The 15,752-nt window shown below is 34.7% G+C and overlaps 1 protein-coding gene across 4 annotated transcripts in view; it reads left to right on the top strand.

The window, feature by feature from the left end:
* GAS2 (growth arrest specific 2) overlaps window positions 1-15,752 on the top strand; it is a 198,689-nt gene that overhangs the window by 92,580 nt on the left and 90,357 nt on the right. For all 4 annotated transcript variants that reach the window (XM_029208390.1, XM_029208392.1, XM_029208389.1 and 1 more), the window contains one exon: window positions 4,793-4,914. In XM_029208390.1, coding sequence (XP_029064223.1) covers window positions 4,793-4,914 — 122 coding nt within the window. The remainder of the gene's footprint in view (window positions 1-4,792; window positions 4,915-15,752) is intronic.

Below are 15,752 nucleotides of genomic sequence, written 5' to 3' on the forward strand. Positions count from 1 at the left end.
TGCAATGAATCAGGCTACATAACAGAGCATGCCTGAATGCTATTCTCGGTCATTCTCCAATCATCAGCAAGGTGGCTTGCTATTCATTTCTCAGCACCACTGTCTTCAGCCCTACACTGTTTTGTTTTTTTCTGAAGGAGTTTCTAGAGAGAAAAAATCTGTAGATTTTCTAAAAAGAAAAAGACAACTGCATTCGAGAGAATGCATTGTTATAGAAAATAGTCATTTGTGTATCCAGCAAATATTGATTTAACTAACTAAGAGTGGTGGCTAAAAACATAGACTCTAAACCTAGACTTCTTGGGTTAAAGAGTCAGATTCACTGTGTGAGCTTAAGCAAGTTATTTAACCTAAATACATCAATTTCATCATCTGTAAAATGGATATAATAGAAGCACTCACTTCGCAGTTTTGTAAAAATATTAAAAACATGAATACATGTAAAGTGCTTGGCATATAGTAAGAACTCAAATGTTAAATATCATTATTAGATATTATATATTATTAGGAAACTGAGTGTAGGACTGCTAACTTACTAGGAGGAAAACATTCTTTCCTCGCAAAATAGAAGATAAAAGGGATAATCTTTATGGAAATTATGGCAAGCCTACATTTCTGGGAGGAATACACTTGTATGTACAAGTATGTGTGTTGATTTTAGTTACCTGACAAAATATTTCAGGTACACGATTATTTCATATCATTGTGTCCTCATACTTTAAGAGGAAATGACAAATCACAATATTTAACCAAACCACCTGATCTCTGTCTACTGGCAAATCATGACTGAATTGATGATGTGAAGATCTAAGTTCACAATTATGAACCCAGTAAGTAAAGATATTCTTTCTAGACTTGGCTATTTTGGGTTGACCTTCAAGTCAATAATAAAGACAACCCAGTATGTGTCGGCATTCCAAGGTGATTTAATTGTGTCTGTTCATTGCCCCTTCTTTCACTAAATATACCAAAAACGTGGAAAGATGGGATTGGGGAAGAAATGATTCTATGCTACTAGAATCCTACTGTTTCTAGCATTTATAGTCTAATGTCTCAAACCAGCTACACAATTTATATTAAAGAAGATCTGGTTCTGTCTGACAGAGATTGAACTGTGTATAGCTTTTACTTGAGAAACTGTAATTAGTAATTCATAGCCTATTCTGATGGATTCGTCATGATTAAATTCAGCCAACTTTATATTCAGTTTTTTATATACTTTTGGTAATATTAATAGAATAAAGAGTATGATAATATATCACCCCATATAAGGATTATAACTGATTTCTTAAAATTATACAGTACATTTAAAATGTATATTTTATGATTCTTAATCATTGGATGGAAAATGTTACATATGAAGGTTTAAAAAAAATTCTCTGTCTTGCATTTTTCCTTCATTTGAGTCAGTACATTTCAACCATAAAGTATGTAATAGTGTCTGCTTTAGCCAGAAAAAAAAAAATTCTACCTTTTGGAGCTATAAAATATACAGAATTGAAAGCTGAGACCTAATACGTTTTTCATTAGGTACAGATGTTCAATGTTAAATTCCTCAAGTATTCATGAAAAGGAGGATAACAAAAAATTGTTCAGGTATAATGCAGAAAAAGTAAAAATCATTCCTTTTGGTAAATTGCTAATGACTTTCTAATGAAAGCCATTTTTCTTTTTATAATTTACAAGTTCTTGTAAATTTATTGTAATCATCTCATCACTTGACATTATGAATAGAATCTTTAAATTTTCAAGTAGCTTAATGAAATAATACCTAAAGACCTCTTCCAAATGTAGAAAATCTTATAAGTAATTTATAAAGGAATCATTCAACAGTTTAGGTAAAGTTTACCTTCTTTACCTTGAAATGTAATTGATAATTTAAAAAATATTTCTAATATTTAATTTTATGCTTGTTTGTAAATAACTTTCTTATTATCATTAGAAAATGCAAGCCAATATGGTGAATGCATAATACAAATTCTGTTGTGCTGGCTTTTTTGTATCTTGAGACTATTACTTTCATTCCTTAATTGAGTTGAGCTGCATACAATTTTGAAATACTAATAGCTCTGTATAGGCTACCTCTGTGGTGAGTACTTAGAGCTACTGATGTTTTGCCACCTGCAGAAGTCATTATCCTAACTGAGGGCTAAAATGTGAACTATCCAGTAGGGAAAAAAAGAACATAAAAAAAGTAATTCTTTTTCCTCCTTCACCTGCCCTTCCCCCCAAACTGTAAAAAAATCATTTCAAACAGATGTTTCTTAAAAAACAAATATATTAGATATTAGAGTTTAACTTTAAGCCAGTAGTATATCTGTTGTTCCAGTTGGTTTACATTTATCTTAAGTGTTCATGGAATTGAGCTGCATGCATTTTTCTTAAGATAAGAGGTAATCCTATGACTCTCAGTATAAAACTTTAAAATACCTCCTTTTTTTCTTTTTGCTTTAACAACTACTTTTCACGGAAATAATACCCAACATTTTCTCAAAGCTTTCCAAGAGTTTGTTTCTTCATTTGTCAATCCACGTACTCACTAAACATGTTTTACTAGGTACCTTCTATGTAAGTAACATTATGCTTACCTCTGTAGTAACACACACACAAAACAATATACCTCAAGAGGTTTCTAATGTACTGGTGATGACAGGAACTTTGTACAAAGCATGTTATTAGCCACAGAAGAAGTTTGATGAGTGCCAGAGTGAGTGATACTCCTGAGTATGACCATATAAGAAGGAGATTGATGTACACTGGGAGAATCTCTTTCTGGATTTCTGATTAAAGGGAAAGTAGAATGTGGCCAGGCAGATAGAAGATAGGGGGCTGTTATAGGAAGGGGCCATGCCTGGACCAAGGCATGGGAGTGGAAACGGGAAGATCTGCCCATGGAACTAGGAAGACAGGGTGCAGACCAAGGAGCAGGGTGTAAGCAAGGTAGAATAGAAAGGTGGATTAGTGGCATATGAGAGGACTTTGGATATTGGGTTAAAGCGGGTTTGTTTCATCTTTTACGTAGAGGAGAAGATTAGGGACTATGCAGTAAAGTTGAAGATTGGCTCAGTGAGGGTGGTGTTTAGCAATATTAATTTTAGCAGTGATTATGGTATGTTCTGGAGGCAGACGTTGAGGATACGAGGACTAACCATTGTTCTTGCTGCTAGAGTTTAGGTATCAGACCATGAATTTTTTTTTTTTTTTTTTTTTTTTTTTGCGGTACGCGGGCCTCTCACTGTTGTGGCCTCTCCCGTTGCGGAGCACAGGCTCCGGACGCGCAGGCTCAGCGGCCGTGGCTCACGGGCTCAGCCGCTCCGCGGCATGTGGGATCTTCCCGGACCAGGGCACGAACCCGTGTCCCCTGCATCGGCAGGCGGACTCTCAACCACTGCGCCACCAGGGAAGCCCCCATGAATTTTTTAAATTAAGATTATGGTTCTAGAAACAGAAGGAAGCATGAATCTACAGGACTTGTGACTAATAAGTTATAGGAAATTAAGACAGGGAAATAAAATATTCTGAAACTTAGAGAAGTACAACACCAGGAAAAGGAGAGAGCTTAGGGAAAGGAGTTTTGAGGAACATACAAAAAAGAAATTAATGATTTTATAGAGCCTGGGGGGGTGGGGAATGGAGCCACAGGGAGTGATAGTTAAAGGGTACAGTTTCTTTGGGGAGTGATAAAAACGTACTAACATTGATTGTGGTGGTAATTGCACAACTCTGTGAATATACTAAAAGTCATTGAATTATGCACTTGAAATAGGTGAATTGTAAGGGGTGTGAATTATATCCCAATAAAGCTGTTACAAAGTAAAAGAAAAAAAAGAAGAAAGAAAATATACTTTGGGAGCATATAAGAAAGAAGAAAAATAACTTTTAACCAATAAAATGGCAGGCATGGACAACTGTGAATCATGTTCATAAGAGCAGTAATTGAAGCTGTGAGTGGTTGTGAGGAGACAAAAAAAAAAAAGCAGAGAGATCTGAACCTAATAATTCCACAGTTCAAGCACTGCATCAGGAAGGGGAAGAGTGGTTAGAGGGGCAGTGTTTTCTTATAGTTTCTTACTTGCATTAATTTTACCTGTATTATCTTCATCAGGAAAACAAACTCAATGGAATTTAGAGATGAGTTTTTTTGTTTTTTGTTTTTTAATTTTATTTATTTATTTTTGGCTGTGTTGGGTCTTCCCTTCTGTGCGAGGGCTTTCTCTAGTTGCGGCGAGCGGGGGCCACTCTTCATCGCGGTGTGCGGGCCTCTCACTGTCGCAGCCTCTCTTGTTGCGGAGCACAGGCTCCAGACGCGCAGGCTCAGTAGTTGTGGCTCACGGGCCTAGTTGCTCCGCGGCGTGTGGGATCTTCCCAGACCAGGGCTCGAACCCGTGTCCCCTACATTGGCAGGCAGATTCTCAACCACTGCACCACCAGGGAAGCCCATAGAGATGTGGTTTTATGCATTGGCCACACTCTTAAAATTGCCAGTGGTGGTTGATTTTTGATATACTATGGCTCTATTTTATATTAAAGGGGAGCTATGGAGTTCTTGTGATGAAAGACGTATACACAACACAAAATACCAGTTTTGCTTTATGCTCTTGCCTTACAGGCCAAAGTAACTGAAAAACGTAAAATTCCAAAGAAACCATTCTTTCCAGTGATTTCCTATCTCAGATATGTAACTCAGCTAGAATTGGAATTTTGGTGATAAAAACTGCATATGTTGGCATGAATGTCACATTTGGGTTGGGGAATGATTGTGTTTTTATAATGCTTCTTTTTGTTATTTCAGGGAAGGAGATTACGGCAGAAACTTTTATGGAGAAATTGGATAATGGTGCCTTGCTCTGTCAACTTGTAGAAACTGTGCAGGAGAAATTCAAAGAGAGCATGGATGCTAACAAGCCCGCCAAGGTAAAAGATCCCAAGGCAAAATCAGTCACTGTCAGATGGTGGATTACATTTGTAGTAGCTTATGAATTGAGTTTGAGGATTTTGTTGTGAATGGATGCATTAAGTCCTCTATTAACAATGAAACACAGAGGGTGCTTTTTAATTAGGTAACGTGTTGTTTGCACTCTAATTACATAAATTACATAAACCTTTAAATAGAAGGTTATGGAGGTTGATGGTATTAATACAAAACAAATGCTGTATATAAACTGGTTGAATCTGATATATTGATTAAAATTTTAACAGAGAAATAACTTATGTCATCACGCAACGAACAAAATCTGGCCAAGAAAGATTTACTGAATAGGTCTTTGTTTCCAGATAGATTAAGACTGAATACTGGAACAAAATATCTGGAGTGTGTAATATTTTGCTCTTTTTAAGTAAGTAGTATTAAGTATTAAGTACGTAAGTACTAAGTAACTTTGAACAAATTATTTTCTTTCTGACTGCTCATATTTCCTTTCTGCACATTGTTCTAATATTTTTCCTGGTTATTATAAACACATAATAAAAGTGTGGTGTTTGATATTTTTTGAAAGGAACAAGGTAGATGACAGTTTTCTTAATTTTATTTTTTTTTACTTTCCTTAATTTTAGACAGAAGAAAAAGAGGTAAGAAAAAATGAGGTTAAAATATTGTTGAAGACAGCTTAAAAGTAAAAGGAAAAGCTGTTAAGCTTTCTGCAACTCTGGCAAAAAAAAAGTAAAACTTATTATTTATGTCAAATTTCTTTATGATTACTGAACTAAAATCTAAACAAAAGATAAAGCTCCCTGAAACAATGGGTTTCTTTTTATAGCGCTGTAGTTAGTTTGGGGATAATATTTTATATTGCTCTGTAAAGTATTACATAACATACAAAGCCTCTTCATTTTTTTTTCCATCTTAAAAGCAGGACAGGAATAATGACGCAGACATAGAGAATGGACTTGAGGACACGGGGAGGGGGAAGGGTAAACTGGGACAAAGTGAGAGAGTGGCATGGACATATATACACTACCAAATGTAAAATAGATAGCCAGTGGGAAGCAGGCGCATAGCACAGGGAGATCGGCTCGGTGCTTTGTGACCACCTAAAGGGGTGGGATAGGGAGGGTGGAAGGGAGACACAAGAGGGAGGGGATATGGGGATATATGTATGCATATAGCTGATTCACTTTGTTATAAAGCAGAAACTAACACACCATTGTAAAGCAATTATACTCCAATAGAGATGTTTAAAAAATTTTTTTAATTTAAAAATTTAAAAAAATAAAAGAAGCTCTGTGAAAATGTTAATTAACTCATTGGCTCCCAAACCTTGCTGTGCAGAGGAATCACCTGAAGATCTTTAAAAACTATGAGGCCTGGCTCCTTTACCTGAACATTCTGATTTAATCCCTATGGAGAAGGACCTGGGGATTGGGATGTCTAAAAAGCTCTGCAGGTGAATCTGATGTGTAGCAAAGTTTGGGAACCATTGAGTTCATTTTTTTTTTCCTGCATTTAGATGCAGACTAAATGATTTATGAACGATCACGCAGCTAGTAAGTGATAGAGCAAGAACTTGACGTAGACGTCCTCTTTCCAAGTCTAATGCTCTCTCACTTTGGTTCACTATGCGTAGCTTAGACACGAAGAGATCGCTTATGAAAATGCAGACAATGTTAGGACTGTTAGGAAACTGATTTTTCTTCTGCTGTGTCCTCCATTGTAATGTAACTGGCTTTTACTTCAGTTCACTAATGAGAAAACATAATGCATAGTAGGAGGACAATTTGCATAGAAAATTCACTCTAAAATAATTAACAGAGGGAAAAAAAGGGTTGTGCCCAGATTTTTGAAAGCATTATCTTAATAATGCTTGTATAGGTCCTGCAACCTCTGTTTGTATTATTTATTGTTGAGGAAAGAGAGCTCATTGCCTCCACATTAAGATCTTGAATCCTTCCTAGTAACAAAGAATAAACAACTCTACTAAGGCACAGTTTTCTGATTTTGTTTATTTTGTCAACTTTTGCTTTTTAAAACAGAAGTTAAGATCCCTGAAGAGAATTATAAGACTGTCAAGTGTAAGACAGCCCACAAAGCATTAGTCTATTGCATAAAGGCTTTGATGTTGAACACATTTTGCTTGGGTTCTAGTTTTATTATCTATTGAGTGGATGTGTCTGAGCCTTAGTTTTCTTATCTTTAAAATAGGATTAATAATTATGCATCTATGCCTGCCAAAGAGCATTACACAAAAAAAGACTATTGGTAAATATTACCTCTCATGCATTTGAGTTAAGAGATCCTGATGAGAACTTTAGATTAACTAGAGGAAACGAGAAGAAAAAAATAAGTACCTTGTAAAAGTTTATAGTTAATGTGATAGCTACTATATGCAAATATATGTATTGATACATTTGCCCCAAATCTCCATAGTAATATGTAATATTGAGGATAGGTATGAGTCAGGAGTTTGCTAGCTGTTTCCTTTGAAACATTTATTTCAAATTATATTAGTTTTATAATAAAACTGTAAAACATAAAAAGAAACAAAAGAAATTTTCCTTTCATTTATTGACCCTAAGCCATTTGTTTAATGGAATAAAAAACTCAAGTAATATTTTGACTATGATAAATGTTTTAGTATAAAAATTCAACCATCATTATTAAACAAGTGTAGGTTTTAAAAAACCCACTATGACCTAACTTTCAATGCTCAAAAAATCAAATTTACTCTGAGTTAGAAGTTGACACAATTACTCTTGACTAAATTGCCTTCTGTGTCCTTGGCAAAATTCATATATTTCACAACTTACTTCCAGTGCAGCTTAAATCAAAATAGCATGTGCTTAACTTTATGAAAAATGCAAAGAGAGCTAGTTTTTCTTTTTGCATTTTATGAGAAATTTTTCAAAAGATGAAAAGCCAAATGGCTAATATCTTCATGGCTATTATTGTTCATAAATATAATTTTCTCAAGAGTCATGGTCTTCAGTCCACCTTTGTCTATAAACAGAAATAGCTGTTATATGATATTCGACAATATTTTGTTATTATTAAATCTAAATTTAAACCAGAATAGATTTTCTAAGACCCACGTAGTTGAGTTTACATTGACTGTTTCCTTTAGGAAAAAAAGGAGACTTTCAAATTGGAGGTTACAATATTAAGGTCACAATATTGTTTGCTTATGTGTGTATGTAAGTAATTATTTTCCACCTGGGCGTTTTGAAATTTAGGGACAATAGTGGTGAAGATAGATGAGTTGGCCAATTACTTTGCTGAATTAGTGAAACTGTTATGTTTAGAAAGATGTTAAAACAATATTACTTAAAAAAAAAATCAACGGCAAACTTGATCTCATCTAAAGTCACGTTATAGGAAGTCCTTTGTAATTCTTTTCCAGCTGCTTAAATCTCATATTCTTGTTCTCATAGCAATATTTTTACTTTTCCTGATTGATAGTTAATTTGGGGATTTTACAGCTGTGTAAATACTTTAGAGCGAGTAAGTTATGTCTGGTATGTGTGAAGTATGTCTGTGTTAAGAGTGATTTAAACACTATTAATATTTGCAAGTAAATTTAATAAATATGTTAGACAGTTTACATATTTAATATTTTATTTATAAATGCATGACTCATAGCCTATTCTGACTTGATAAAATACCCTGAATGAAAATAAATTATATCCTATGATTCTTTCTTTCCAAGCATCAATGGATCAATTTTAAAAATAGCCTCTCTATGTTTTTAGCTTTAAGTAGTTAATCTTAGGCTGTGCACTTTCTCATTTTGCATGGAAGCAATGCAGAGATTTCACAGAGTTACGCCATAGTTGGGTTACAAGTATTTGAGACCAGGGTACAGCAATTTAATGTGTAGTTTGATTTTGATTACTTTATATGTACCATAATACAATTTATTATAAATATAAATGTTAATATTCCCAGAGCTGAGGAAATTTAAAGGCAAAAATCTAAACTATTAATCTTTCCAATATCCTATTGGGATGAGAAAACCAAAACAAGTGATAAGTTCAAGGTTAGGTTTTATGCCTTTTGACCCTTAGTTACTCGGCGTCTCCAATCAAGACAAAATAATTGTTACATTGTTGTATGAACTTTCATATCCTGGTCTACAGAGTTCACTTGCTATTGTATAATTACTCTGTTCTTTTTCCCAATCATGACTTGCTGATTTGTGTACACGATTTTCTGAACCACTGGGGCATCAACATGGTGCAAAATACTCAAAGGATTCAACCTCTTTTTTTCTCCTAACATTCCTGTTTGTCTCATTTATCTTAAGAGTCTCTGCCCCAGACATCAGAGTTTCCCTGGGTTCAGAGTTTCCTTTGACTTCAAAGAGCTCTGGGTGGTTAGATCAGGTTTGAAGTACATGAAGGGAAAAGAAAAAAAAAAAAGGAAGTTCTGTTACTTAGTAGAATGCTACATTATGCTCTAAGGAAGGAACTGAACATTCACCATCTAAATGTAGAATCCAGCCCTTGTTTGTGGGAAAGAACATCCTAGTCAGATAGAAGGCCCATAGTATGTTTGCCCATCAAGAAAACCTAGTTCTCTGAGCTGTGAGATAGCAATACCTCAGGATGTTGTGCCATCCAGGAATTAAATAAGACATAAAGATCAGAGTTTTTCCCCTCAAAAATCAATAGCACATTTTGTTGAGAGAACATCTTACCAAGATTAAATTCAGAGAAATCCAGAAATTTGTGTGTACTGCTGGTGTCTCTGACAGAACAAGTATGGTAGAAGTGGTAAAAGGTTTTTCTTGAAAAGAAAATCTCAGCTGTGATTAATCTACAGGTGTTTGTATCCAGCTGTGCAACTAAAATAATCGTATATTCCTTAAGAAATCCATGATTTTGAAATGCAAATGTATTGCCAAGATTAAACCAACAGAGTGAATCATGATGAGAGGGAGGGAATATAGGTGGAATGATATGGAAATAAATGATTTTTTTGATGGGTTATTTCTCGGCCTGGGATTGAGGAGAGATGAAAAAAATAGGAAAGTTAGTGATAAAGTCCAATTCCTAGGAATTAAAAGAAATAAATATAAATATCTTCAAGTTTTAAATATATTAAAATAAATTATTCCCCATTATAAAATTAAATTCTCTTGTCCCGACTTCTCTAGCTCAGAGACAATGAAATGTCTTGGTTAATGTTTTTATCATTGGCAGTTTCTTTTGTTCTATACCATATTACAGGGATATACCTAAATGGGGCTTAAACGCTATAGCAATAAATGTTATAGAATAATAACATTTATAGAATAACATACATAAAATGTAGAATGATATAAAAAGCTTCTTGACTTTTTTTTCACCCTTTGTCAGCTAGTCATAGGGGACTTGATATGGACTCTATGTGCAGGCTGAGAAAAAAAAGTAGTGTGAAAAGTGAGCAGGATAGGAAGTGAATGATGTGCTTGTGGAATTTACCTGGATCTTCAGGACTGATTGAACTAATTCCATATGTTACACTTCTACTCCATGATAGAGCGTCGCTGGGCACAACTAAAAATATGGTCAAGTTAATTATCTGGAGCTAAGTTCATTATAAACTGTTCAAGTTTCATGGTCATTAGTATCCCGAGACAGGGATTCAACCTCCATCAAACAACCATAGCAAGCTAGGAACACTTACAAGATATCCTTTACAAAAAAGGCAATGTTCCTACATGGCCTCCACTACAGGCCCCAGAAACTTTACTTAGTTGGCAAAGCCCCCTTCCTGGATTCTCATAGAGTTTATCTTATACCCACTAGAATGCGTGTATTTTATGAACTCACCTAGTTTGCCTACTATTCCTGTTCTTCAATATCAAATCAGCAAAATATCATGATATAGTAGAAAAGTTTGGTATTTTGTGAGATGTTGAAATCCCCATAGTCCCTGTAGGCTATGTCACAGAGCTGGAGCTTGAGATGCAGGATAGTAAGTGTTCTGTTATTTTTGTCAAGTGTATGTAAACTGCTTCTGGATTTTTCTATTTATTAGGATTAAGAAAATTGCATCTTCCATATCAGTAGATGCATGCCAAGTACCAGGATATTTGTTTATATACTTCAATGAAAAGACCACATCTGGAACAACTATGATTGAAACTGTTACTTCATTATAATTTCCCCACAGTTCTTTGCATCCCACCTGTCTTATATATGGCCTTGAATCGAATGGAGATATGATGGAAGTTACTTTCTTTGCAATGTTCGAGTCATTGATAGTAGTGTGAATCTCTGATTTTTTCAAAATTGTGATATTTTATTTGGTCCTTCTGTCAAATATGAATTTATTCCCTGTATCAGGTAATAAAAATTCTGACAGTTGCTGAGAATATCCATGCCAAATACACATTCTGGAAGGCACAATAGTCATAGTGTAATGTGGACTTAGGTCATATATCCATCTATCACCTGATCCCCACAAGGCATTTCCCTTTCCCTAATGCATAGTAAACAGTTGAGGTCTCTTTTATAAAAAGGAAGCTTTACAGTAAAGACTTGAGATCAGCACTCCTTTCATTCACTGGGCTCAGGGTCTACAAATTGGCTCTCATCTGTCAGAACACATGTACCCTATTGTTATATTTAGTTGCTTTCTTGTCTTATTCTTTCTTTATTCCTTTACTAGACTCTAAGATCCTTGAGGACATGGTTTGTGTTCTATTCACATATAAGTCCATCATAATAGCTGGCATATAGGTGCTCAGTTGACATGTTTTGGATGAATAAATAAATGAATGAGTGAATAAATGGACCAATGCAGACATTTACTTGTAGATCCAGATGTTGTTATGAAACGATTTATAATCCTGAAGATTTTTATTCTTATCGACTTGAAAATTCCTCCCTCTGCTGGTTTTGCTTAGCTCAGAAGTCTTTGATGTGCAAAATCATATGGAACAATGTTGACTTTTTAAGTAATGGAGAAAACAGATTAGAGAATTTTAGGGTGGTGCAGGGGAAGAACAAGGATCTGAGGACATTAAAAGTACTGACAAGAGACTGGCTGAAGCAATAGACCGTGGGGGTCTAAACTAGTTAGTAAATGAATGCTGGAGGAGGTCGGTCATTTAGGTAATTGTAGATGTTATTAGATAGTCACATGATACATTTATTATTTGAGTTCAGAGCATTATCTAAAGGTAAAAAAAAATGATGATAGAAATGATCATATTAATATCCATTATATCCAAATGTTTTATTTAGTTTCGGGATTACTTTTCAAGGCCTGTTTGTAATGTTTGCCACAGTTCCTGTAAAATAAGGATGAGATGAGTGATAACCAGTAGTTTTATGAATTTGCTCACCATTGAGAATTAGGAAGAAGAATAATTGTAGGGCCTTTCATGGAATAGATTCTCAAGAGATAGTTCTGACCTGAAATGAGGTATTGTTACAGCAATTAAGGGTTGTGTTTTTCAATTACTGAAGGAGCCGTAAAGATGGAATCACCATGTTTCTTTCTTTTCTTTTTTTACATCTTTTTCCCAGTAACTGCCTCTTTTGCCCAATAAAATAGTTGGTGAGTGAAATGAGAATAAAAGAACTATTGTTTCTTCTCAGCCCCTAATTAGTCATCTACCAAAACATTATTTAACGACCAAGGTAAAAGTACAGTTTCTGTAAAACTGCAGGAGGGAATCAGAAAATTCCAGTGTTTAGGAACATGAGCAATAAATACTGCTATTAGCTTTCCAAAAAACGTGTTATTTTATTCACCAGTGGATAGCTCAAAAAGAAAATTTAAAAAGTCATTAAAGGGTAACAAGTTCATCATTTTATCAATCTTTAAGAATGTAGAATATTATGAACTACAAATATTTCATAATAATTGAGTCCTACTTGTACACGTCATTTTGACATTTGTTAGATGATTGATGAGTATATGCTAGGAGCAGGAGGTGATGTTATTTTCTCTGTATATTCATGTGCCTACCTGTTGGTGGTGAGAATGGGTGTGACAAAGACACAGTCTACTTAAGGAGTTTACTCTCTATCAGGGAGAATATATGTAGGTGGTAGTACATAGATGTTCAGATCAAGCATACAAAATGATTTGGAAGAAAGGAATTTTAAGCAGTCACAGATTAAAAAAGAGAAAGGCAATATTTTATTATGTGGCTAAATTTAGAATAGAACTTAAAACATGTAGTAATATATACTGAAAAGTTTTCATACACATCGTTTTAAAAACATTATTTTGAGTATGTCTCATCTAATTCCTAGATCAAAAGGTATACAAATTAAAAATAATAATACCTGCTTTGTAAAATAATGGCTGTACACACACTAGAATGCCCAGTGTGCACTTATATGGGCCTATTGCAATGGTTTTTAAGTGGATTTCAGTACATTCATTTGACCATGTCTAGTACCCATACATTATTACATTGTTTAATCTTACTTTTTATTACTACAAAGTCAGAATCTAAATTATTCTCATTTGATTGTTCTCAATGAATCATAGAAGAATTGTCAGTCTTCCTCTTATTGTATAATTCTTTTGGTGGGTGGTGAAGAAAGCCAGTGTCTAGAAAGGCAGGCTGAGATTCTTTGGGAAAATTACTAAAAACAGTGTAAAGTTTGTTCAATTATCTGTAGATGGAATTAGAAGTTCAACTACATTTTGGCTTTACATACTTATAATTATTTGGACAAGTGTATAGATCCTTGTATAGCCAAATGGAAAATAACCATGTGCAAAGCATAGAATTAACCTTTGTGACAAGCACTCATGTTTGAGTCAGGTTTTTACATAAAAGAAGCAAATGACGAGAATCAGAATTATTTCAGAATTTCCCTCAAATTGCAAGAGAGTAAAATAAATTTTATTATTATTATGTTTACCTTCTTTCTTACTTGTTGTAGACCAGTAGCTGCTGACCTTTTTAACATGAGCAAAAGCAAGTCATTTTTTTCCCCAAGTTCTAATGTTCTTTTCACATTGGAGTTTGTTTCTGATGAGCTGTTTGTGCTAAGAGATGTGAGAGAGGGTATTTCTAGCCCTATTCTAATGCTCTGCTGAGAATCCCCAAAATCCAGAGTGAGGGGGAAGAAGGAGAAAGGCCAGGTGGCAGCATTTAATCTAGAAATTTGAAAAGTTTCAGAGCCTACAAGTTTATGTGGACCTGCTGATAAAGGACTCTCCTTCAAAAGTGTTTTTGAAAACTGTTTCAAAAGTTCAAAGTGTAAGCTATTGTTTAGTAGTGTAAATGTTGGCTGCATTAAAGACATATGAAGGCTTCCCTGGTGGCGCAGTGGTTGAGAGTCTGCCTGCCGATGCAGGGGACACGGGTTCGTGCCCCAGTCCGGGAAGATCCCACGTGCCGCGGAGCGGCTGGGCCCGTGAGCCATGGCCGCTGAGCCTGCGCGTCCGGAGCCTGTGCTCCGCAATGGGAGAGGACACAACAGTGAGAGGCCCGCGTACCGCCAAAAAAAAAAAAGACATGTGAAACATAAGACTAAAAATAAAACACGTTGAATTGAAATTCCAGAAAACGTGAAAAAAATTAAAACAAATTTTGGATTAGAAGAAGGAGGCTCACACACACACACACATTTTTCATCTACATGATTTCATAGCACCAGCAGAACATTGCCCCCTGAGCATAAAAGCAAACCTGATCAAATTTTTCGATGATGACATCATCTCTTCCCCTTACACGCTTACATACTGCATTTAACTGCATGCAGGCACATGGGCAAGACAAGATTGTAAAAGGAGTATAACTGGGGAAGTGTTTTCATGATATTTGATAGCACTAATTGTGGTCACTGCTGTTTCGAAGCTCTGTGGATATAGAATATTATGTCAAGAAAAGTCACTCTCACCACATGGAAAATAGAAAATTAATCATTTCAAAATGAGCTGTTACTAAATGCTTTGGAGAAATTCTGGTCATTTAAACAAATCAATAATGATTATGCATGCCATTTCTTAATGAAGAACATTCACAGATTTTATAACAAGAGCCTTTTTTAAGGGACTGAAAATCAGGGGAAAAGAGTTTCTTTTTAATTTAAACATGTCTAGGGATTGCTTGGTGATTTAAAATATAAGTGCTCACCATATTGATGTGTGTGTGGTCCAAAGTATGTGGTACTGGTATATTACAGGCTAATGGCATAATGTTTTTTAGATGAGGTAATTGAGTTTACAGTATATAGAGCTTTTCAACTGTATCTTAAGCTTTTAGGGGCTGACTACATGAATACCTTCTATTGTTTCACTTAGCAGTTTGAAAATGCATTACATATCATGCATGAAGCTGTCTAGTATGTATTTGATGTTTATATTACTTTGCTAGTCATGTCTAATTTCACGCCAGTATAGGCTGCTTGTCTAAAGAATGCCTTGCTAGCGTCACTGCTCCATATAAGAAATAATGTAGCAATTCATATGTACATTTACATATGTATAAATATACATGTATCAATTATATTATAAATTATTATAATTTATATTGTTATAATATAATTATATTTATTTATTATGTTAATAATTTAATAAGGGCAACAACACCACATTTTATTCTATTTGTCATATTTGCTATATTTAAGCATTGTTTAAAGATTGAAACGTAAATGTCTGATCTTTTTTCTCAGACTAAATGAATACCATGTGATATGATAATAAAGCAACCATTTACTAAGTACTTACTCTAGGTCAGTAAGTAAGTTTTTTACATGGATTAAATCATCAGATAATTTAAAACTTAAGTCATATCATGTCAACTCCTAGCTCAAAATTCTTCAATGGCACCTTGACTCACTTGCAGGAAAAGTCTGAAATC

This window comes from Monodon monoceros, unplaced genomic scaffold (genome assembly GCF_005190385.1).
Source record: "Monodon monoceros isolate NGI ecotype Baffin Bay Population unplaced genomic scaffold, NGI_Narwhal_1 Super_Scaffold_7, whole genome shotgun sequence".
NCBI lineage: Eukaryota > Metazoa > Chordata > Mammalia > Artiodactyla > Monodontidae > Monodon > Monodon monoceros.